Genomic DNA, 23,332 nt, shown 5'->3' on the forward strand with positions numbered 1-23,332 from the left:
TACACAGCCATCAGAAATTATTTATAATGAATTATCAAGGACATGAAGAAGTACTTATACTAAAGGAAAAGCTATCAAATTATAAATGGGTATAAAAATATATTGAAAATCTAAGAAGGGGAGCAGGACTTCTGATGGCAGGTACTAGCAATGCTAGGTACAAGCGGGGTCTGTGGCATTTTAACTTGGGGCTGCTTCCATTACCCCCACTACAACCTGTGGCATTGTAGCTCTGGGGACACTGACACTGCCATTAAGGGAGCTGACCTGATTTGGAGCTCCAACGGAAAGTCCCAAGCCTGCAGCATTGTCGAAAACAATAGGGATCATTAGCAAACAAACATCACAGCTGCCTAAGCCTAGAATACTGGTTGGGGCAAATGAGACCTCAACCAAATACGTAAAACGGAGCTCTGGAGAATGAGACAACCATATGGGGCTTAAAGCTCTGACATATTCTTGGGGTTCTGGAAGGTTGGATGCATGTGAGGCCTTGCACTAGATGCACTGTGGACAAGGAATAAGCAAGGATCAAGGAAAGAGGAGAGCTTCCCAGCTTATCTACCAGAAGGATTTCACTGTTTAGTTTGAATTTCTGTACAAGAAGAAAGTAAAAGCCAAGGCAAACTGGTACACTGCCTGAACTTTGAAGGCGTGGACTGGGGCACACATTCAAAGTCCAGGCATCTAATAACCCTACTATACTCCAGACATTATATAAGTGCTAGAGATATAAAGTCTCTGGTTCCTGCCTTTGAGAAGCTCATATTCTAATCATGGAACCAGGTGTCCAAGAAGTAATTAGAAATCTAAGAAAAAGAGGGTTTCAAGGGACAGAGTGGCTTTTGATTAAACATGGCTAACTGAATATAAGCATCTGTCTACCTCCCTTCAGAAGCCATGAGAGTGAAGAATTAGGAAAGATATAAACCAACAAGGTCGAGAAATTGGGAGAGAATCTGACAGTAAAAGAGAGAGGTCCACAAAATTTTAGATGAAAAGCCTTTGAAAAAGAGATAACTGACTTGGTTGTATCTTTCTTCTTTCTACCAAGTACCTCCAGTGGGGCCATCTAAACTGAAGCAAGTAATACGCTAGTCCATTCCTGAGGGCCTTAGAAAAGCAGAAGGTAAAAGTTCAAGAATTGACGCTTCCATGGACATCTGAAGGAAAGAGGAATTTAATTTTTCAAAAAAAGGGAGGGAGGGAATCCTTTAAAAGAGCAGTAAGATTCTCAGATTCTTTCACCTCAACCAGAGCATCAGGCAACTGCCTTTTCTCCACACAACAGAAGATTTTCTGGAGAGGCTGAACCAGAGTCCCCAAACTCAGGAACACCGGCCATAACTGAGAACAGAAATGGGATGCTTTACTGAAAACAAGAAGTAAAAATCTGCAAGCCAATGGTGAAAGATCCAGCCCTTTCCAGACTGGGCTTCTGAATACTAGATTCGAGCTTATTACACCCAAATCCCCTCCCACAAGAGATTCAAGGAGTCCTAAGTAGAAAAACTGACTGGCTTAAGGAAAAAAAAACTTCAGTTAGTTCCTCATAAATACCCAGGTTTCCCCCAGTCATACCACAGGGAAGCCCATCAGTCAACAAGCCCCACTCATGTACACTGAGTTTCCAATCAACTATTCCATAACAGAAACAACCTCCTCTACTAGCTTGAGGGATACCTCTAACATGAAAGATACCAAGACTAAGAAATGGGAAAAGAAACTCAGTAAAAAACAGACAAGATGAGGAAGATATGATTCACATATCATGAAGTTCACCCTTTTAAAGCATACAATTCAGTTTTTAGTATATTCACAAAGATGTGTCTTGATCAGTAAGCACTATCTAATTACAGAACATTTTAATAATCTCAGAAAGAAACTCCACACCCATTAGCAGTCACTCCCCATCCTCTCCCTCCCCCTCAGCCCCTGGCAACCACTAATCCAGTTTCTGTCTCCACAGATTTGCCCATTCTGGACATTTCATATAAATGTAATCATACAATATGTGGTCTTTTCCGTCTGGCTTCTTTCACTTAGCATAATGTTTTCAAGGTTCATCCTTATGGTAGCACATATCAGCAGCTCATTTCTTATTTCTTTTATGGCTGAATAATATTCCACTGTGTACAACTACCACATTTATCCATTCATCAGTCAATGAACATCTGGGTTGTTTCCACCTTTTGGCTATTATGAATAATGCTGCTATGGACATTGATGTACAAGTTTTTGTGTGAATGTATGTTTTCAATTTTCCTTGGTATATATCTAAGAGTGGAATTCTGGGTTGTAGAACCTATATTTAACTTTCTGAGGAACTGCAAGAGTGTTTTCCACAGTGGCTGCACCATTTTACATTTCCATCAGCAATGTATGAGAGATCCAATTTCTCCACATCCTCACCAACATGTTATTGTCTGTCTTTCTGATTCTAGCCATCCTAGTGCATGTTTAGTCTCACTGTGGTTTAAGTTAAGTCTCATTAAGTCAAGTCTTATTGTGTTAAGTCTCACTGTGGTTTTGTTTTGCACTTCCCTAATGACTAACGATGTTGAGCACCTTTTCATGTTTATGGGCCATTTGTAAATCTTCTTTGGAGAAATGTCTAATCAATGAATTTTAAATTTTATTTAACTTTAAATAGCCACATCTGGCCAGTGGCTAGAGTATTAGGCAGATGGCAGAATTTAGCATCTGGTCCCTTACCTTTGCTCAAGGTCAGGTGGGACTGCCTAGGTGACTGAAGGTCAATCCCAGCTTCATACCTCAATCTGGATGCCCCAGATGGAACTAGGAGTGAGGCAGCAAGGAGGGAGGAAAGGGAAATTGGTGCAATACCTGGAAGGAGGACGTACTTGGCACAGAGCCTGGCTCTCAAAACTTACTGTTGATGATGAAAGCAACTCATATTTACTGAGCACTTGCAAGGTGCCAGGAACTGTGCTTTATACCCACTGTCTCATTTAGTCGTTAAAACAATCCTATCAGGTAGATTCTACTGTATCCATTTTACAAATGAGGAAGCAGTTTTAGACAGATCAGGTAAGGAAGTATTAGTAATTTTACTCACCATAAAATTCTCCATTCCATTTCAACCTTAGAAATGTCTTTTCTTCATCTAGTTTAATTATAACAACGATCTGACAGCTCTCAATAGGGAAGCTAAGTGTTATTCAGGATTCCATCATTATGTTCAGCATATACTGTACAATTCTATATCTGCTAACCTATCCCAAAGGGACATTATGAGAATTAGATGGTTTTTGAAGCAGCAAAATATTAGCACTAAATGAAAATCTGAACTCCTGACTTCGTGCATTAATGGGTCAGATTTTATCTTTTCTAATGTGTTCGGCTATGTCCTCCCCTTCTTTGAATTGGTTCAACAACTATATAATGAACATTGACTATGTGCCAGATGCTGTCCTAGGTGTAGAGATACAGCACTGGCTATGACAGCCGTGAATCCTGACCTAATGAAGCTTAAAAGATATATTAAAGAAATATATGGTTTTAAAAGTATACAAGCTTCCATAAGTTTATGTCACATGGAGGCCTTGTTGCAGTGTCTATTTCATAATGAACCTTATTCCTGCAGCATAAGTACCCTTAAATGACACTCTCTGCCTACTAAGAAATTCTGAGTCTGAACATTATAGCCTTTAAAATGGCTTAAAATCCACACATTTGGCAGAACTACGGCAGTTGCTTCTAGCACCCAGCTCCCAAGCACGGCCAGCTGCCAAGGAACAAAAGGAATTATTAAAGCTTACCTTCAGCTCCTCAGGGCTGTCCGAGACTCTTATGCACACCAAGGGAGAACAACACAGCCAGAGTCACCAGAGCACTTCTCTTGCCTAAAGTGTGGCGTGATTTCCCAAGCTTTCATCACCACCCACCCCTGACCCCTATTTCAGGTAGATAAAACAGAAATGATGAGGTTGTTCAGATGATTCGTGTGGGTGGCTATTGTGCTGACTGGGACAATAAGGCTGCAGAACACTGCTCCCGTTTAAAGAGTTCACATTTTATTCATCACTATAAATAACAATTTAGGTTTTAAAACACTGCATTTCCACACTACATTGTACAAAACAGTAAAGCTCAAGTTCTCCTGTACATGGGTTGCTTTTGACAATAGACCTAAGTAGCCACACTCTGAGGGCTGGCCGTGCCTGACCCTCTCTCCTTGTACCTTGCCTCTGCGATGAGTAAAGCAGGGCAAAAGATATGAATTAACTTGAATGGGAAAGCCTAAATGAAAGGTCTAACTCAATCATTTCCAGTCTCAAGCTCACTATTTCCTATGTCTTACCCAGCATCCCCTACCAAAGTAGTCAACCCAAGTTGACTGAAAGAAATCACGGACCCAAGAAACTCACCAATAATACAGCTCAGAATCATTCAGCCAACTCATGTTTCCTGACTTAAAACATCAATCACGTACAACCAGGGAGTCACAGCTGCAAAATCAATACTTTTGCCTGATCTTACTAAAAGAACTAATGGAGACTGGGAGAAGGCCCCTCCCCCTTTTTTTCACTTCCTTCAGTGGTGTGGGTAGTGAGAAAGATTCCAAGTGCATCAGTAAGAACAACACTGAGATTCAGTTCTTGTATTTTATATGACACTGACCACCAATTACCTTAAAGCCTGAGAGTAAGTACAAAAGAATACTGAGGGTGCATTATGATAGTCCAACTAAGGATAGAAATAGCCATCATTGGTTATGGGAAGACTAATGAAAACTCACCCAGTAAACATCCTAAGATTACCCACAACATTCATTATCTATGTGCTCATAAACATCCTTGTGAGGTACAAGTGACTAAAGCACTCCAGGCCAAGGATAAAAATTTTCCAGATGCGATGGTGCTATTTCAGTGGCTTAGAGTATACCAAACAGCTCCCATGAATACCTAAACTTAGCATTCACAAAGTGGGTTTTCTCTTGGGGAAGTAAAAAGGCAGCAAGAATTGGGAGAAATGAAGACTATAGTAGATAATTAAGTTAGGTTACACTAGAGTACAGCAAAACCAAGGACATACCAGTGCAAAATCAGTGAGGAAATGTCACAGAATTGTTAAACAGGCTACCACTAATACCAAACATAGAAGGAAAGGGCACAGTAGTATATTATTTTCATTCACAAGTCTCTAGTCACTGAGTAATAATTTGATATCAGAGAGCAATGGGTTTATAGAAATAATAGGGTCAGGTGTAAAGGCAAAAAAAATAGCTGTTTGCCTATTGATTTCAGATATTTGTAGTTCAGTGTTATGGGCAAGAAAACAGTACGACTAAGGCTTCAACTTGGGCAGGGATCAGCAAACTTTTTGTGTTAAAGGCCAGAAAGTAAATATTTTAGGCTTTGCAGACCATATGGTCTCTGCTACAACTACTCAACTCTGCCCTTGTAGTGTGAAAGCAGCCACAGACATTATTTAAATGAATGAGTGTGACTGTATTCCAGAAAAATTTTATTTACAAAAGCAGACAGTGGGCCGATTTGGCCCATGGGCCATAGTTTATTGAGCTCTGATCTAGAGTTCTAAATCAATGGTTCTCTAACTTTAGTGGGCCTCAGAATCCCTTGGAGAACTGTTAAAATGGAGATTGCTGGGCCCCACCCCCAGAGCTTCTGATCTATAGGCTGGGGCCCGAGAATCTGCACTTCTAACAAATTCCCACATGATACTGCTTTTTTTTTTTTTTTTTTTGCTGTGCGCGGGCCTCTCACTGTTGTGGCCTCTCCGGTTGTGGAGCACAGGCTCCGGACGCACAAGCCCAGCGGCCATGGCTCACGGGCCCAGCCGCTCCGCGGCATGTGGGATCCTCCCGGACCGGGGCACGAACCCGTGTCCCCTGCATCGGCAGGCGGACTCTCAACCACTGCGCCACCAGGGAAGCCCCTGATACTGCTTTTGCTGCTCAGGGTGAGGACCACACTTTGAGAACCACTGCTGTGGACCTCACTACTAAACAGGAGTTCAACATTTTAAGTAGCTGCTGAAGTTCACACCAGATTGGCCACAAAAATTTGTCACTTGTAGTAAGTTCCAAACTTCAAAGCTCAAATAAAATTAAGTAATTTAAAGAAAAGCAACGGGAAACACACTAGTCAGGATTTTTTTCTTCACTTTGACTTCAGTGTAAACATTACCCCATCGGTAAAATACACACAATTCTTCCTCAAATCTCTTTATTCAACATTTTTCACCCAACACGTTCTAAGTCCTATAAAGATTTGAGAAGTATTAAGCTCTAGAAATCAAACAAGAAAATAAAATCAGTTTTAAAGACAATGGTAAATGACTCTTGCAAAATCAAAAAATATTTGACAAAGCCCATTTCTAATTAGAAGTGCCTCATTTCAAAATAATACATGTAAGGTAGTTTAAGACTTTTGAAGAATTGTGTCATTTTATGTTCATAAGGATCAAATGAGGTAGATAATATAGCCTTTACTAACCTTCTTTTACAAGATGAAGAAACTGAGAAAACAAACCAAATGCTGATTTGTCACAATTAAAATTTTTTCCTTAAAATACTATTCTTCCTAGTAAGTTTTAAACTGCACTAAACAAATCCAACTTGTACATGTCTTTCCAGGACTATGTCTATGAATGTGTCTTCAAGGGGAAAAATATCATTCTAATAAGATCTTCAAGCCATATTCACATTCATGGGGCTAATGATGAAGCCATCCAGGCAAGTCTAACCAAGAAGTCTGAACCTTAATCAGATGGCAATTTAAAGCACGCTCTACCTTTAGGGCAAGTGGGTCACAGATTATGGAAGTGTAGTGATCCCTTCCCAGCAGTACAACAGAAACACTCAGCAATGGGAGAAATACTATTAATGGAGATAATCCAAAAAGTAGAGCAGCAAGCCTAGAATCTCCCTCTCCAGATTCCCAAGCTCTTTCTGCAACAGTGATAATGTATTCATTTAAACAGATATTTACACAAATCATTTTTACATCCATTTTAAGAGGGAAATGTTTTTAAAAAAGAAAGAAAAAAAGGAAAGAAATATAATCTACAATACGTATGGTCAGTAGACGTTTTCTCCATTCTTATTAGCATGGTTTTAAAAGTATTACATATGTTGATTATAATGTGAGATAATTACATTCTCACTTTAACCTGTGATCTGAATACTCCCGTAACAATTTTTTTTAATTTACACGAAATATAATTAAAGAAAGTCCTTAGTGAAAACGCCTTCTTATTTGTTTTACAAGTATCTATTTTACAAGTGACTAAAGAAAAAATTATTAAAGATAATCTCAAATTCAATGCCAGATATTACTGCTGGGACAAAAATCCAGTTAAGACAATATTAAACCTAAGAAGACCAGTAAAGATTCTACATAAATAAAAGCTCACCATTCTGCTTCTGAACTAATGGCTCAGATGGAATTCAGCAAAAACTTCTAACCTAAATAACATAATATAAGTAATACTGTCCACAGATTATCATAGGAAGAGATGCCTTTTACTGTCCTCTGAAGCCAACCTAAGAAGTATTTTCATCAAAGTAAGTGGTCTAAATAGATTCCAACATGATCATTCTTCCACTTGACAATGTAACATGATCTAGTAGATGAAATGCTGTTCTGTAAATGTAGGTAATTTAGATTCAGTGCCCAATCGTATCGGAGACTACAACTTTAGAATCTTTCCACCTCATTTTGCTTGTGTTTAAGAGGTGGACACTGCTGCCTTAATAAAATTTTGGGAAGTTACATAAAAGAACACTATAATATCCATAAATCCTATATATGGCTGTTTCCTAAATATATATTCTGGGATTCTCCTTGTCTCAGTTTTGAAATTTCACATTATGAACAGTTAATTCACCTTTCATATATCCAAATGCAAAGACAAAAGCTGATACAAAATTCCCTCTTTTAACATAATCTTTGGAGCTTTTCTTAACACTGCAAAATTAGAACAGTCTTGCAAACAAATTATGTAAATCTATAAGCTCAAAGAATGCTATCTTTCCTATGTACATAAGAGGCAATGACAGTTTTTTTAAGCCACAAAGCACTCTAAATAGTGTACGTTTACTACCACAAAATGTATCGAGTGAAATGAATTTCAGATACAAAATAGAATTTGAAGTTTTATTTACACTACACACCCTAATCCCAAATAATGACTCTAGCAAGGGCTCTTGGTGAAGTCATAAAATCTACATGGATGGCACATCACAACTTTCCAATTAGGGATGGAGATTTAGCTAATGTTTCCCCTAACTTTATTAAAGCTAATATTTTAAAAAATCTTCCATTTCTGACAATTTCTAGTATGTTCTCAACTCTGCTTTCATTCATTCTACAGGCAATAAGCAAGAATGAAGGAAACAGTTTTTTTCAGGCACTCCACATTTATATACTGCCTCCAGTCAGACAATCTTAGAAGAATTTTAATGGGTTTCTTCCCCTTTAACCAAGGATCAAAAAGAGAATCCAAAAGCAGTAAAAACAAACAAAACAAACAAAAAACCCTAAATGTACAGTACTTCCCCATTTAACAGTGAAAACAGTTCGATGGACCAGTCTTAATATCTTTATATTTTGGTAGAAACAATCTACCTACTATGGGGCTACTGAGACCACTGAAAGAACAACCCAACCTTGAGGGTAAACAAGAATGGGAACTGGGGCTTCCCTGGTGGCGCAGTGGTTGAGAGTCCGCCTGCCGATGCAGGGGACACGGGTTCGTGCCCCGGTCCGGGAAGATCCCACATGCTGCGGAGCGGCTAGGCCCGTGAGCCATGGCCGCTGAGCCTGTGCTCCGCAACGGGAGAGGCCACAACAGTGAGAGGTCCGCATACCACAAAAAAAAAAAAAAAAAAGAATGGGAACGGGACAGTCAGCTCCAGTTTCATTTTTAATCTACAACAGGATCAGCAAACTACAGGCCAAGGGCCAAATCTAGCCCACCACTTATTTTTGTAAATAAAGTTTTATTGGAACACAGCCACACATTTGTTTTCACATGGTTGTCTTCACACTACAACGGCAGAGTAGCTGTGACAGACTTGCAGCTCGTCAAGCCTAAAGCATTTACTATCTGGTAGTTTACAGATAGTTTGCCAACCCTTGTTCTACAACATCTAAAATTGTTGAAAATCAGTATAAATATGTCCGTGAGATAAAAGGTTGACCAACAACCCATAAAATTTGCTTTATGTCACAGTGTGTAGAACAGACTCTGTAGGCAAGCTGTGACAGTACTCCCCTGATTAAAAAGCATCTAACTGGGCTTCCCTGGTGGTGCAGTAGTTAAGAATCCACCTGCCAATGTAGGGGACACGGGTTCGAGCCCTGGTCCGGGAGGATCCCATGTGCTGCAGAGCAGCTAGGCCCGTGCACCACAACTGCTGAGCCTGCACTCTAGAGCCCACGAGCCACAACTACTGAAGCCCTCGCACCTAGAGCCCATGCTCCGCAACAAGAGAAGCCAGCTCAATGGGAAGCCTGCGCACCACAACAAAGAGTAGCCCCCACTCGCCACAACTGGAGAAAGCCCGCGTGCAGCAACGAAGACCCAATACAGCCAAAAATAAAAACAAATAAATAAATTAATTTTTTTTAAAAAGCATTCTAACCCTCACAGACTGCTGGTGGGAATGTAAAATGGTACAGACACTTTGGAAAACAGTTTGGCATTCCTCAAAAAGTCAAAGCGAGTTACCATTTGACCCAGCAATTCCACTCCTAAGTATAAACCCAAGAGAAATAAAAACAAAACTTGTACGTGAATGCCCATAGCAGGATTAATTATAATAGCCAAAAGATGTAAACCACCCAAATGGCCCATCAATTGACAAATGGATCAACAAATGTGGTCTAGCCACACAACAGGATATTATTGGGCCTTAAAAAAGGAATGAAGTGCTGATACATCTACAACCTGGATGAACCTTGAAAATATTATGCTTAGAAAAAGAAGCCAGTCACAAAAGACATGTTGTATGATTCCATTTGCATGAAATGTCCAGAATAGGTACATCTGCGGAGACAGAAAATAGATTAGTCATTACCTGGGGTAGGGAAGGATGGGGAGTAAGAGTTAAAATATACAGGGTTTCTTTCGGGGGTAATGAGAATGTTCAAAAATTTACTATGGTCACCATGCACAACCCTGTGACTATACTAAAAACCACTGAATTGTACACTTTAAATGGGTGAACTGTACGGTATGTGAATTATATCTCAAAAAGGTGTTACCCAAAACAAGGCGTTCTACTAATCTGCTGAAACACCTAAAATCAGAATATTAGAGTGTTATATGTAGGAAGACCTCTTAAAAGACAACCAGTCTCTGCTTATATAAATGACAAGCAGTGTAACAGTACTGAAGAGCAGGCACTTAGACCACGTATACTCAGGTGCAAATCCCCACATTGTCACTATTATTGCCACTTTGCCCAGGGCAAGTTACTAATCTCTTTATTCCTCACTTTCCTCATCTGTAAAATGGGGAGGGAGGTGACTGCCTCAAAAGGAAGGTCTGTGGCCAAAGTTAAATTAGAAAAATATAAAGAATTTAACACCATGTCCATCACATAATGAGCACTCAAACCACAGGATCTGAGAACAACAACAAATTCCTAAAGTTGTCCCTGAAAACTTTAGCTTTATACTTATTGTTTGAATTTTTTATGTTACCTGTGTCACTAAAACTAAAATAGGAGCTGTGAACCTAAAACTGCTCTAAAGAATAAGGATTATTAATTTAAAAAATAAAATAGGGTGAACATTTTCAAAAACTTTAAGATTTCTTTTATTTTCCCTACCTGTATTCCTCTACTCCCTTTTCTAAATGAGACAGGCCTAAAAAGATTAAATAAGTTACCTAGGAAACTTGAGATCATTCAAGCCCCACCTCCTTTGTAAAGATTTCCCCAATTTCCTTCTCCTACTAGGTGGTCACAGTCTCTGGATTGCTCACTTAACACACTCTCCTTCAACTCCTGACTGAGTACTTACTATGTGTCAGTTGCCAAGTTATGCTGAGGATACTAGATGAACAAGTCAGATGCGACCCTGACCTTAACAGGACTTAAGTCTAGTTAGATTAGGTTTTAACTGTTTGTCAAATTCTCTCGTGGACCGAGAGGTCCTTGAAGCCAGAGAGCTTAGGGTATTTGGTGAATAATAATGATAATGGCAATTTAAATAACAACCTTTAGACATTTTACATATACCATGTTATTCAATCCACACAACACCCCTGCAAGGTATATGCTATCACAACCATTTTACATATAAAGAAACTGAGGCTCAGAGAGGTTAACTAACTTGCCCAGGCCCACACAGCTAGAAATGAATGCATAAATGAAAAAAATGAATGAATGTTAATTAGCACCACTAACAGTTTTACACACATGGTAGAAAAGAATGTTCATTTCACCATATTATTTATGTAATAGAGCCTGTGTTTAGCACTGAGAAAGTGCACATTTGGAAATTGTTGAAACTTATCTACATAGCTGCCAAAAGTAATTTGAGTATCTCAGAGACATTCTAGAAATAAAAAATACTTATGCTGCACTTCACAATCACTAATCCATGCAAATGGCTCATGAAGCAGCCATCTTCATTCCTTCTATAAATAAGGAGAAAATGGTGACAATGTACCCAAAGGTTACCAGATCAGATCTTAGGGGGCTGCCTTACAAGCTACAAAGCACTGTGGATCCATATGTTTGGAGGAAAGTAGGTACCAAGCTGAATACAGATTCAACATAGTATATTTTGGATATTAAACTACAGAGAGAGAGAGAGAGAGAGAGAGAGAGAGAGAGAACACAATCATCATTCCTAACTGTAAATGATTCAAATATTCAAAACAAAGATAACAAAGTTAAATAACCTATATCAAAAGAAATAAAAAAGAGAATGTGTAACAGAATACAAGAAGTTGAAATGAAATAATATGCACTTAGATACAAAGAAACTGGCTTAAGTGCACCAAAATAATTGTTTCTTATTGTGAGTGGATGTGGACAACTAAAAAAAGCCAATGAACAAATTTAGCTGTGGGGGGCGGTGATGGAGGGAAGAGGGATGTGAAAGGGGAGGAGAGTTCTACAATTATCCAACTGGGACCAGAAACCTTGAGGCAAGGAAGAATTCAGTTCCCTATAGGTGAAGGATTTAATAAAAGAACAATGGCTTGACAAATATCAAGAACTTAAAAGTATCTAAAATTTACTGTCATTTCATTAAAGGTATCCATTTAATTGAAAGTTATGCACCAAGCTTGGGAATCAAAAAGACCTAATTTTAGGAAAGCCAAATGGTTTTCCCTAAAAGCCAGCCATCAGAATCTGCAAAACACAATTCTAGTGAAAAAAAATGTACTCCTTTTTTTTTAACCCTAAATATGTTGGTGTTGAGATAGACTCATGGAGAGACAGTATGATATTACCAACATCCACAGAAATGAAGCGAGAATCTCACTTTTTAGTCACACCATGATGGAATATTAAACATTATATTCATTTTGATAGATGTTTTAAATTGCCTGTTATAGATAAGCCTTTTCTTGGTCCTCAATCAGTGTGCTGGCATTTTACATTATTGATCTGCCCAACCTCGAGACTTCTGTGATGTCCAGCTATCCCGATTCTTCTAACTCTGTGAGTTATACTCCAAACCACAACACCTCCCCACCACCGAGCTCCATCAACCCCCAAGAACTCACTCATTCATAGTTTAACTTCCACACAGTTGATTCCCAAATATTCACTATCATTCCAGACCTCTCCCCCAAACTCCACCCGCATATTTCCAGCAATGATCACTTAGAAATGGTCTGCACTCAATTCAAAGACAAAGTACCAATCCATATCATGGAATACTGGGCAGCAGGCTAAGGGGAGACAGAGTTAGACAGATATATAGATGGATATGGAAAGGCCATCAGATACACTATTTTCAATGTAAAATGAATATTTCAGTTTTTTTAACAAAAAACTCCCAGAAAGGTTGTACAAAAACTGGACAATGGTTACCTCTGGAGAACAGAGCTACGGATGGTGGGAGAAAGGAGAGAGATTCACTATTTACCTTTGCATCATCTATATTTTAAAATTCATTTTATAATTTTATAAAAACTAGTTAATTAATTTTAAAAAGTAATGGGGGCTTCCCTGGTGGCGCAGTGGTTGAGGGTCCGCCTGCCGATGCAGGGGACACGGGTTCGTGCCCCGGTCTGGGAAGATCCCACATGCCACGGAGCGGCTGGGCCCGTGAGCCATGGCCACTGAGCCTGTGCGTCCGGAGCCTGTGCTCCGCAACAGGAGAGGCCACAACAGTGAGAGGCCCGCATACCGCAAAAAAAAAAAAAAAAGTAATGGAATATTATTAAATCTCAAAATTGGAAACATATATGAACTTTAAGTCAAAACTAGCTTCAGAAGCGAAATCTTTCCAGTATAGAAAGTCAAAGAGAGACTCTCCTACGCTGACTTGGGCTCTATAACCAATCATAGCATAACACAGTCGGCCCTCCACCGGGTTCTGTATTCGCATATTCAACCAACCGTGGATTGAAAATATTCGAAAAAAAATTCCAGAAAGTTCCAAAAAGCAAAACTTGAATTTGCCTCTCAGCATCTACTTAAATAGAATTTACACTGTATTAGGTATTATAAGTAATCCAGAGATGACTTAAAGTATAAGAGAGGATGTGCATTAGTTACATGCAAATACTATGCCATTATATATAAGGGACTTGAGCATCCACGAATTTTGGTATTAGTGTGTGGGGGGGAGAGGGATCCTAAAACCAATCCCCTCACAGATACCAAGGAACTGGCCATCAGGGTAATTACATTTTACTCAGTTGAAAGATGGGATACCAAGATAAATGGGTGACTCTGAGAGAGAAAGGAGAGCAGGTCCTTTAGCACCTTGAACCCTGCAGTATAAATCCAATGCCATATTTGATGGTTTAGAATCTGCATTCTCAGATGCAACTAAAAAATAAAACCAAAAATGTGAGAGCTGTACACCCCATCAGCTTGTGGCTGCAGTTAGGTACCTGCTCTGCAGCAGTAACTTAGTCACTTGATTACTTAGGTGTGCAGTGTTGGCAGACAGCTGAGATGCTCACCACTCAGCAGCTGTGGTTCAGGACACAGTTTTCAGAGTCAGAGAAAACAATTTCAGTATTTTTATCACAGGATATAGGAATAACTACCCTGTGGAAACAACTCCACCCCACTCCCAACAAACACCTATCTCTGAAACCTCATTACTTCTGGTTTGGCAAGTTAGGAGTAATCAATCAACTCTTCTGTCTGTTGGGGCAGGGGAATTGGAAGGAAAAGGCTGGAGAGTAAAAGGGGTGGAGAACGTTCCAAAACAAATTATATTTTGGATGGATGGTCAAGATTCTACATTTCCATGCATAAACTTATCAGTTTGGTGGCAAACACTGGTATTTCATTAGAGAGAAAGACAAAAAGAACACAATAGATGAGACAATGAACCGTAGTATGGAACCTCTACTGAAGAGGTAAGAAATTTAACCAGAAAGTCGAACAATTAAAATTTGCAGTAAATAGGGAATTCCCCAGCAGTCCAGTGGTTAGCACTCCACGCTTCCACTGCAGCGTGCCCGAGTTCAATTGCTGGTCAGGAAACTAAGATCCCACAAGCCGTGTGGCACGGCCAAGAAAAAAAATTTTGCAGTAAATAAACTCTGAAAATGAAGACATATGCCTTATTTTAAGGAAACTCACTGCAGCATTTTCACAACTGGAATCAACAGCAGAATGCAGCATGAAATGAATGGACTTTAGAACTGGTAGGATTCCCATGTGATCTTGGGCAAGTTACTCACCCCCCCTCTGAATCTCAGTGTTTTCTGTAAAATGGGAACAATGAAAGGAGATAACATATGTAAAATGCCTAATATTAGAAGGCATAAATGGCAACTCCCCTTACGAAGTAGGCATGTTAAGTTATAAAAAAATTTTTTTTACTTGTGGACAATCTATGTCAAAGTTCCTTTAAACTGCTTCTGCCACATTTAAAATGTGAAAACATTTACAAAAATGCAATAATTCAAGGACAATCTCAAAAAGTGAGGTACACTTGCTTCTTTAATTTATTGAGTAGAGCTGTAACTGGAGATAGCTGAAAGAATTTTCAATTTAAAGGAAATATCCAGAAACACAAGGGACATTAGAGAGATGTAGTATATGGCAGGTGAAACTGTTGCAGATACAAGGGGAAAATGGAAAGGGGTGAACTGCATGTGTCAAGGCCATAGAACACGTCAGTCATGGAAGATAAGGGAATCACAGGAAGCATTATGAAGACAATGTGCAAACCACACTTCAGGAACTCCAAGTCCTAACGCAGTCTGTAAAAAGCGTATGTGAAGATACTCTGAGAAGGTTGTGCACAGGCAGAAAAGCAACTGAGTGGCTCAGTTCCCTCCAAAGTGGTCCCGGAATCAAACTCCATCATCAGGAATCAACACTGCTTACCTCCTCCCAGTAAGGCCTGCCCCACAGCTTGGATCTTCCTGGGGCACCAGCACTTTAGCTGGTGACTGTGTTTCTTTTCCCTTGTTACATGACTGTCACTCTGATCAAGCACTTCTTTCGTGGAACATATACTCATTTCTGGAAAAATCTTGGTTCCTTCAGGCTCACACTTGACCTTTTCCTAACATTAAAAACTCGTTTACCTGGGGCTTTCCCTGGTGGCGCAGTGGTTGAGAGTCCGCCTGCCGATGCAGGGGACACGGGTTCGTGCCCCAGTCCAGGAAGATCCCACGTGCCGCGGAGCGGCTGGGCCCGTGAGCCATGGCCGCTGGGCCTGCGCATCCGGAGCCTGTGCTCCGCAACGGGAGAGGCCACAGCAGTGAGAGGCCCGCGTACCGCAAAAAAAAAAAACTCGTTTACCTACCATGTCTAGCTAACATTCCCAGGGAAGGTGTTCCAACATGACGTAACACTCCCCCCTGTGGTACTAGAAACCCAAATCACTGGGCAAATCAATATATGTGAAAGCCATAGTAATTGGGACAAATTAGCAAAGCTGAATTTTTCTCTATGCTAAATTATATATTTTACATATTATTAATCTGGTATTTACATAAAGGCTGCATTTAACTCAGTTCTCTGGCAAACAGCATTACTGGAATTGCAAGTATGAGATTTAAAGTATATAAGCAACTTAACTATACCCTTTTAATAGAGTGTATGTCCAAACACAATCCATACTAAACTGATAGATTTCTTAATATTGAATTAAGTCGTTATAGTAGACAGCTATCATCAACTGTTATTGAAGCAATCCTTGTTCTGATTGTCATCAGACAATCACCATATTAGCATTAGATGAGTGTCATAAATCAATGTGAATCTTAAAAGACCCAAAAAAATCAAAGCCAAACATAGGCTGAAACAAAATTCTTATACAATAAGACTCAGGAACACAATGTAGAGGAAAAAGAAATCCACGTCTTGGTCTTTTGGCTTCAATACTTCCCCCAAAACATTTATTCTAGTTTTTAAAAACCGTAAGCCTCTGAAAAGCCAGTCCCAAAATATTACATACATAACCTAAGTTTTAAACCAATGACTCTCAATCATAGCTGCACATGAGAATCACTTCGAGAGCGTTAAAAAAAAAAATACCAATGACCAGGACCCACTTCCAGAGATTCTGATTTCATTGCTCTGACACAAGGCCCTTGAATTGATCTTTTTAAAAGCTCCCCTGGTGATTCTAATATGCAGCCAGGTGGAGAACCACTACTTTAATACAGCCTTTTGGGACAATAATTGCTCTGAGGTTGATAAACATGCTTTTTGCCTTTTAATGAGATTTTATTAAAACTACTCAATTCATTCCATAGCTAATGAGCAACTGTTACATTGCAGGCACTGTGTTAAGAGAAAGATGTGTAAGATATATTCCCTGCCCTCAAGAAGCTCCCTGTTAGCTAGGTAGAGAGACCCATAAATAAGTAACTGTAATTAAATATGATAAGTGCTCTTGAGGTGTAAGCAAATACAGCATGCCTCACAAACTTGCATGTCATCCTTGAGCGGGGGTCATGCTGCATCATTCCAATTTTAGTTTACGTCCTACCAAAGCAGGAAAGTCAGAAGTTACAGGTTACTAAATACTGAGGCAAATATTCAGCCTACAAAAGGCGAAAGTGTGCATTTTGCTACTCTCTTTCACAGAAACTGCTGTACCATGAAGGTAGGCATTTCTGTGTTTTAATTTGGATGAATCATTCTAAAATTTGCTTCATGTAATATTACTGATTATGCACTTGCCTATAAAACCATCAATTTGCAAAAGATACAGTAAATGCTTAGGACCATAAAAATTAGCTGATTACCTCTATTTGCATAATACCTTTCCTTTCCAGTAATTGCTACATTTGCTAAGACAAGAAGTTTTAGGACAATGACAGCATTGGAGATTTGTCTCAGTCTCTTCAAAGATGTTACATGGGAAAATGTCATGGAAACAATAGGCATTCAAGGACCATTTGTAAGACTTTCAAAAATAAAAAGCACAGGGGAAAAGAGTTTAAATTTTTTAAAAAAAGATATGGCATCCTCCCAATATTCATAATGGATCAGGCACCCGATTCCCTGTAAGTTAATGGATGAGTGAGTAGATAAGTAGTGAGGCAGGTGAGTGTGTGGTCAACTGATGGTAAAAAGGTGAAATCCGCTTTAAAGCACTTCAGTGAAAATTTAAACCTGTTAAGCCCTAGGGGTCAAAAACAACTTGTGATACTAATTTGTTATAAAAGAAAAATCACAATGCCAGAGAACCTGGATAGAAATCAACCAGGTTTTCAGTACAAGTGAGGGCTTTCTGTTTAAATCCAGAGTTGGACAAATTCTGAGTTAAAATGCATGCTGTCAGAGACCCTGTAAGAAAATCTCAAGTGAATTTCAATTTCCAGATCAATATATGCTGAGACAATTTACCGGAGAAAACCTTCAACCTTTACACAGGGTGAGGAACACTATCATTACATTCTCTGCCACAAAGGCTACCTTGAATTCATTATTTCACGGAATGACATATTATAAGCGGCACTGGCCAAGTCAGATTTTGTAGGATATGAATGAGAGTTCACGTTCACAGTAGTTAAGATAGCCATAGAGGAACTATCACCTCAAAATTAGCTTGCTCCCCATCCTTATGCAGCTCTGAAGCAACAGAGGAGATGAATCTAGTCCTACCAGAGGCGTTTCCTGAAAATATTCTATCAATTATAAGTCAGCAGAATACTGACTGAGCTAATGTGACGCTGACCACTTCTTTTCAATATCCAAAGAGTCACATCATCACTCTTTCAGACCTCAAGGAATCAGAACTAGTTACTAACATTGATTCAACGATGCCTATTTTCCGTTATCACAACAGAATTAACATTTTAATCTCACATTTTCCGATTATGACTCTGCTGCCTCATTTAAATCAAATATAACTAAGACACAACAAACATCGTTCCCCCCATGCACACACACACACATAATTATTTGGGGGCTTTGGGGAAACATCTAATTTACCTTCACTGGGTGCCAAGAATGAAGAAACCAAGGAGATTTTTTTTGACATATTTGTCTCTCTAGAACTGTGCTATTCACATATGGCTGTTGAGCACTTGAAATATGGCTAATCCAAATGAGGAACTGAATTTTTCATTTTATTTAATTTTAATTTAGAAAGAGATACTTGATTCAGTTACTAGAAAACTTTTAGGTATGTTTGGAACAACTTGGGTATGTGACTCTACTTTTGCAAACGCAAATTTTATTAAACTTAAATACAGAACAAGTATTTACGATGACAATTTAGCTTAGTGTCAGAATTGAGATGTGTGGTTAGTGTAAAATACACATTGGATTTTGAAGAGTAAGTATGAAAGAAAGGATGTAAAATAGCTCACTAATGATTTCTATACTGACTACATGTTGAAGTGATAATAGTCTGGATCTATTGGGTAAAAGAAAATATTTTATTAAAATTAATTGCACCCACTTGCTTTTAATCTTTTTAATGTGGCTATTAGAAATTTTACATATATAAAATTACATATGCGGCTCACATTATATATTTTTTGGACCACTCTGCTTTAGAGCACTTCCACAACCACTTTACCAGGGCGCATTTGGATATCCTTCTTCCAGTAGACAGGCTGGTCATGTAACAATAGGGGCAAGGAGTAACACCTCCTTGTATCAACTGGGTCTGAGGAAAGTGTGTAGCAAGCTCTACCCACAATTTCACCATGTGAGGAGACACTGTAATACCCCAGCATGAAAGGAAAATAATAAAGTTATCAGCACTTAAACAAACTGAAATCCAGTACTGCAGACAACTTAAAAGAGATAGAGCCAACTGCTCTAAGGTCTTGCTATCATTTCCCAACTGCGGACCTTAAAATAGACGATAAAGCACCGCTTCCAAAAAGAGGCAAAATATTTCAATGGTAGCTATCTAGTAATCCTTAATAACTAAGCAAAAATTTCTCTTAAATCTTATCTCCTCAACTTCTAAAGCCACAGAATACACGCTGAACTAGGAAATCAACTTCAGATCGCCAGCATTTCCCTCACAAGCAAATTAGCAGGATTGTGCACTTGGAATACTGTTTGACAAGAGTGAAAAGGAAACTATTCAAAACAGATTTAAGGAATGGACAATTAGATGAGGAACTGCAGATTTAATTCTCAATCAGCACTGTGATTAATCTGATTCCCTGCTTTTCCCTAGTGTAATTATACAACACAGATGAAAGGATGAGCATTTGGACTGTCAGTTCTATATTCTGGACCAGCCCGGTGACTCAAAGCAGACGGCGCTACCACGCTAAGCACCATCCCAACAACAGTCGAGGGAAGCCTCGAACACTGATTTAACAGTCATTGCATAACGAGGCATTAAAAATTCGGAAACCCCCAACTCTTTCCACGTTGGTCTACACCAGGTGAAAAATTTGCTGAAACTGAACGCACCCCGTCTTAAATGGCCCCCTCCAATCCGGGCATGGGGTGAACACAAAGGCATCTATCTAATACCCTGCACAATAGACACACACCCCACAATTTAAAACCCTGGACGTTCTTTCTCTATCTCTCCACGGAAGCAAAGGAAATGCAAGCTGCTCTTTTCTTTAATGGTCTGTGGTACACGCAAGGTAACAATAAGCCCAACTGTTCCCAGGAAGCAACTATAAAATTGGCTCTGCCACGTCCCTATGCAACCGTCAGATAAAATGCCGACAGCAGATTTCAGCCGGCCCCACGCCTCATGGGGTGGCCAACCTCGGCTCGTCGGCCTCCACGGATCGCCGAGGAGCCCCCAGACACCCACCCCGCGGGGGGTCCAGGTACACGTCTATAAATACTCCCGGGTGAGGAGGACAAGGGAGGAGGGGGGCAGGGCAGGGGGCAGGCCCCGGGCGGGTGCGGGAGGACCCAGGCATCACTGAAATGCATTTTCCCACACTCCCGCTCCCTCGCGTGGAGACTCACTTGCCGATCACCTCGCACAGCTCGTACACATCCTCGAACAGCACGTCGTCGTCGGCCATGGTCCGGAGGGGACAGTGGCCGCAGCGTGGAGGGCTCCGAAAACGGGGGTGGGGGCGCCAAAGAGCTCAGTGCCCGGCCCCTGGCTCGCCTGCTCCCCTCAGGACCCGCGAGCCCTCGGTGCCGAGGACACTCGAGCGGGGCGGCGAGGCCCGGAGACTGCGGCGCCTTCCTCTGCGGGCGACCGCCCCGGCGCGGGCGGCAGGGCCGGGGCGCTGGAGCGAGGGCGGCCCGGGCCCGGCGCCGCCCGCCCGCCCGCTGCTCCTCGCGCTGCTCGGGCCGCGCTGCCCGGCGTGCGGATCCTCGGGGACCGCGCGGCGCCTCGCTCTCCTCTCGTCAGCCCGCGCGGGCCGCGAGGCCGCGACCGCTCCCTCGGTCGAGGCAGGCTCCGGCGCGGCGCGGGGCAGCTCGGGCTACAGGGGGGGCCGCGGCAGGACCATGGAGGGAAGATCGCCGCGGAGGGAGGTGGCGGCGGCAGATCGGCGCTGGGGACCAGGAGGCGGCGGCAGAGACGCTCCCTCCTCCTTCTCCTCCTTCTGCCGCCGCCGCCCGCCCGCCTGGGAGTGGGAGGGGGCTTCGCGGGACTGGCTCTCCGTGCGGGCGGGAGCCGCGGCCGCCGCCTTCAGCTCCTCCTCCGCCGCCTCGGCCGCCGACCAGCTCGCGAGCCCCGAGCACCCTCCTCGCGCACACGAGCCCTCCTCCCACTCCCGCCGCACGGCTTCCAGAACCACAGGCCCCGCCCACTCCAGCCCGTCGGGAGGCGGTGGCCCAGGGAAAGAGCCCGGGCATAGCGGCGCATGCGCGCGCCGTGGGCCACGTCACGGCAAACCGGCGGGCGCCGGGAATCTAGAAGGGGCGGGGGGCTGAGGCACGCGGGCGGCTTCTGCTTAGGCGGGGGCGGGGCGGGGTCGTCACCCCCGCGACCAAGCAGCGGAAGGGGTCGGGGACAAAAGGCCTGCGACCGAACGCACTTCCTTGGCTCTCTGAGGCGAGAGGCTCGGAAGCCCGGCCGCTCCCTCCTTTTGTAACCAAGAGAAGCCTTTCCCAGTTTCTTCTGGGGGAGGAGGCTGGGAAAGGGTCCTAATGAATGGGAAAGCAAGAACAGAGGCGGCGAGGTTGTCACTCCAGATCTCGCTAGGCGGCTGATGCTTCTAGTGCCACTGTCACTCTTTAATGAAAACGAGGGCTGTGGATGAAGTGTTGTCCACCTACAAGAAAAGGACCAAGCAAAAACTGTCCAGGAAGATGTGCAACAACAAATGGCAACTTACAGAGACAGCTTCTCCCGCATTCTGCCCCAAACTCAAATATCTATCCAGCGCCTACACCCACTAGAGACAGCCTAGAGAGAGGTCAGGAAAGCAGGGTCACACAGAGACTTTAAACCCCTTTGTATATTGCCCCCTCCCAAATTCCCACTACCTACTCTGCTCCTTTTACTCCCTACGAATGTTAGGCATGTCAGGATAAAAATGCAACTAGAGGGAGTGTATGGTACAGGGTCAGCCAGGGAGTGAGGTTATGGGTGTTGCCGCTGTGTTAGGTTGTATTCAATGTGAAGATTTCTGTTCAACTGAGCATGTGCGGAATGAGCCAACGCCATCAGACAGGTATATGCCTCAGTTGAGGACCAATAAAAAGAAAAAAAAAGTCTTTGTTCCTCTGCACAGCAGAAGTGCCCGATTAGTTCATAAATCAGCTTCTAGAAATCATCTGGTAAAATTCTCAGTACGGTAATTAAAACAAAAAGAAGAAGAAGAGAAAGAAAGAAAGAAAAAAGATAGTATTTACCAAAGAGTGTGAGGGGGTGGAGACAGCCTATTTTCTCTTCAGAAACGTTTTCTGCAAACCCTTGACCACTCCGTTAAGAGGCTGAGAGATTTGCCAGTGTTAAAGATTTGAGTACTAGACCTTTTTTAAACAATGCAAATCAGAGGAAAAATGTAATTGTATGCGAAGGTTTTCCTCCTTTTCCAAAGAGCTTGTGCATTCTCTAGAGAAGGGAGCTTTAGAGCCCGGGAAACATTGCCTCCATTGAGGGGTCCCACAGCTCCAAGTCACTCACTCCAAATTGGCATGTCCACCTGGTACCTAGTGAATAAGGTGTTACTCCATTCTGCCTTGAAGTGTACAGCGACCCTCACCTTGTCAGCTTTTTTTCTTTCCCCAGTCTAAGTCAGAGCTATGCCAAGTCTTGTCGACTTCATTTTGGGGTTTGTTATCTTCCACAGGAACTTATGCTCAGAGGTTGAAAAGGACAATGACAAAATAAAACAAAAGAAGTGAAGTTGAATAAAAAAGACGACTACAGAGATAGGTCTGCATTCTGCTCATGGAATCACAGCGGGTTTCGATTTGGAAAGAGCCTTAGAGGTCGGCCAGTCCCACTCTGTCATTTACAGATGTGGGGTATGCCACCATGATTGGCCTAATTTGGCATTCCCTGGTCTCTGGCCTTGAATGGTGCAAGGTCTTCCAGTCAGCTCAAAGCTCAGGACTTTCCCCTCACTATGGATGTGAAACACTCTGTTTCTCTCCACCCCATCCCCCAACCATCACACTGGCCTTGAATAAAGAGTATGCACCCTCATTCGCTGCCAGCAGACATCTTGTGCCCATGAGGGTAGTCAGACCTAAGATGAAGGTGGAACTGAGGGGCAGCAAGGTGGAGATGTCCTCAATGACGTTATCAATCTCTTGTTTAGC

General features: G+C 41.7%; 1 protein-coding gene and 1 pseudogene across 6 annotated transcripts in view; both read right to left on the minus strand.

Moving 5' to 3' along the window:
• The window catches only part of CASK (calcium/calmodulin dependent serine protein kinase), a 386,140-nt gene extending 365,356 nt beyond the window's left edge, over positions 1-20,784 (minus strand). For 5 of the 6 annotated variants that reach the window (XM_065900915.1, XM_065900911.1, XM_065900914.1 and 2 more), the window contains exon 1: positions 20,570-20,628. In XM_065900915.1, the coding sequence (XP_065756987.1) occupies positions 20,570-20,628 (59 nt within the window). Of the gene's footprint in view, positions 1-20,569 lie in introns of all 6 variants that reach the window. The other variant, XM_065900912.1, reaches the window with a different exon arrangement.
• On the minus strand, positions 17,066-17,160 carry LOC136143137 (U6 spliceosomal RNA; annotated as a pseudogene).
• Positions 20,785-23,332: the final 2,548 nt, after the last annotated feature.

This window comes from Phocoena phocoena, chromosome X (assembly GCF_963924675.1).
Source record: "Phocoena phocoena chromosome X, mPhoPho1.1, whole genome shotgun sequence".
NCBI lineage: Eukaryota > Metazoa > Chordata > Mammalia > Artiodactyla > Phocoenidae > Phocoena > Phocoena phocoena.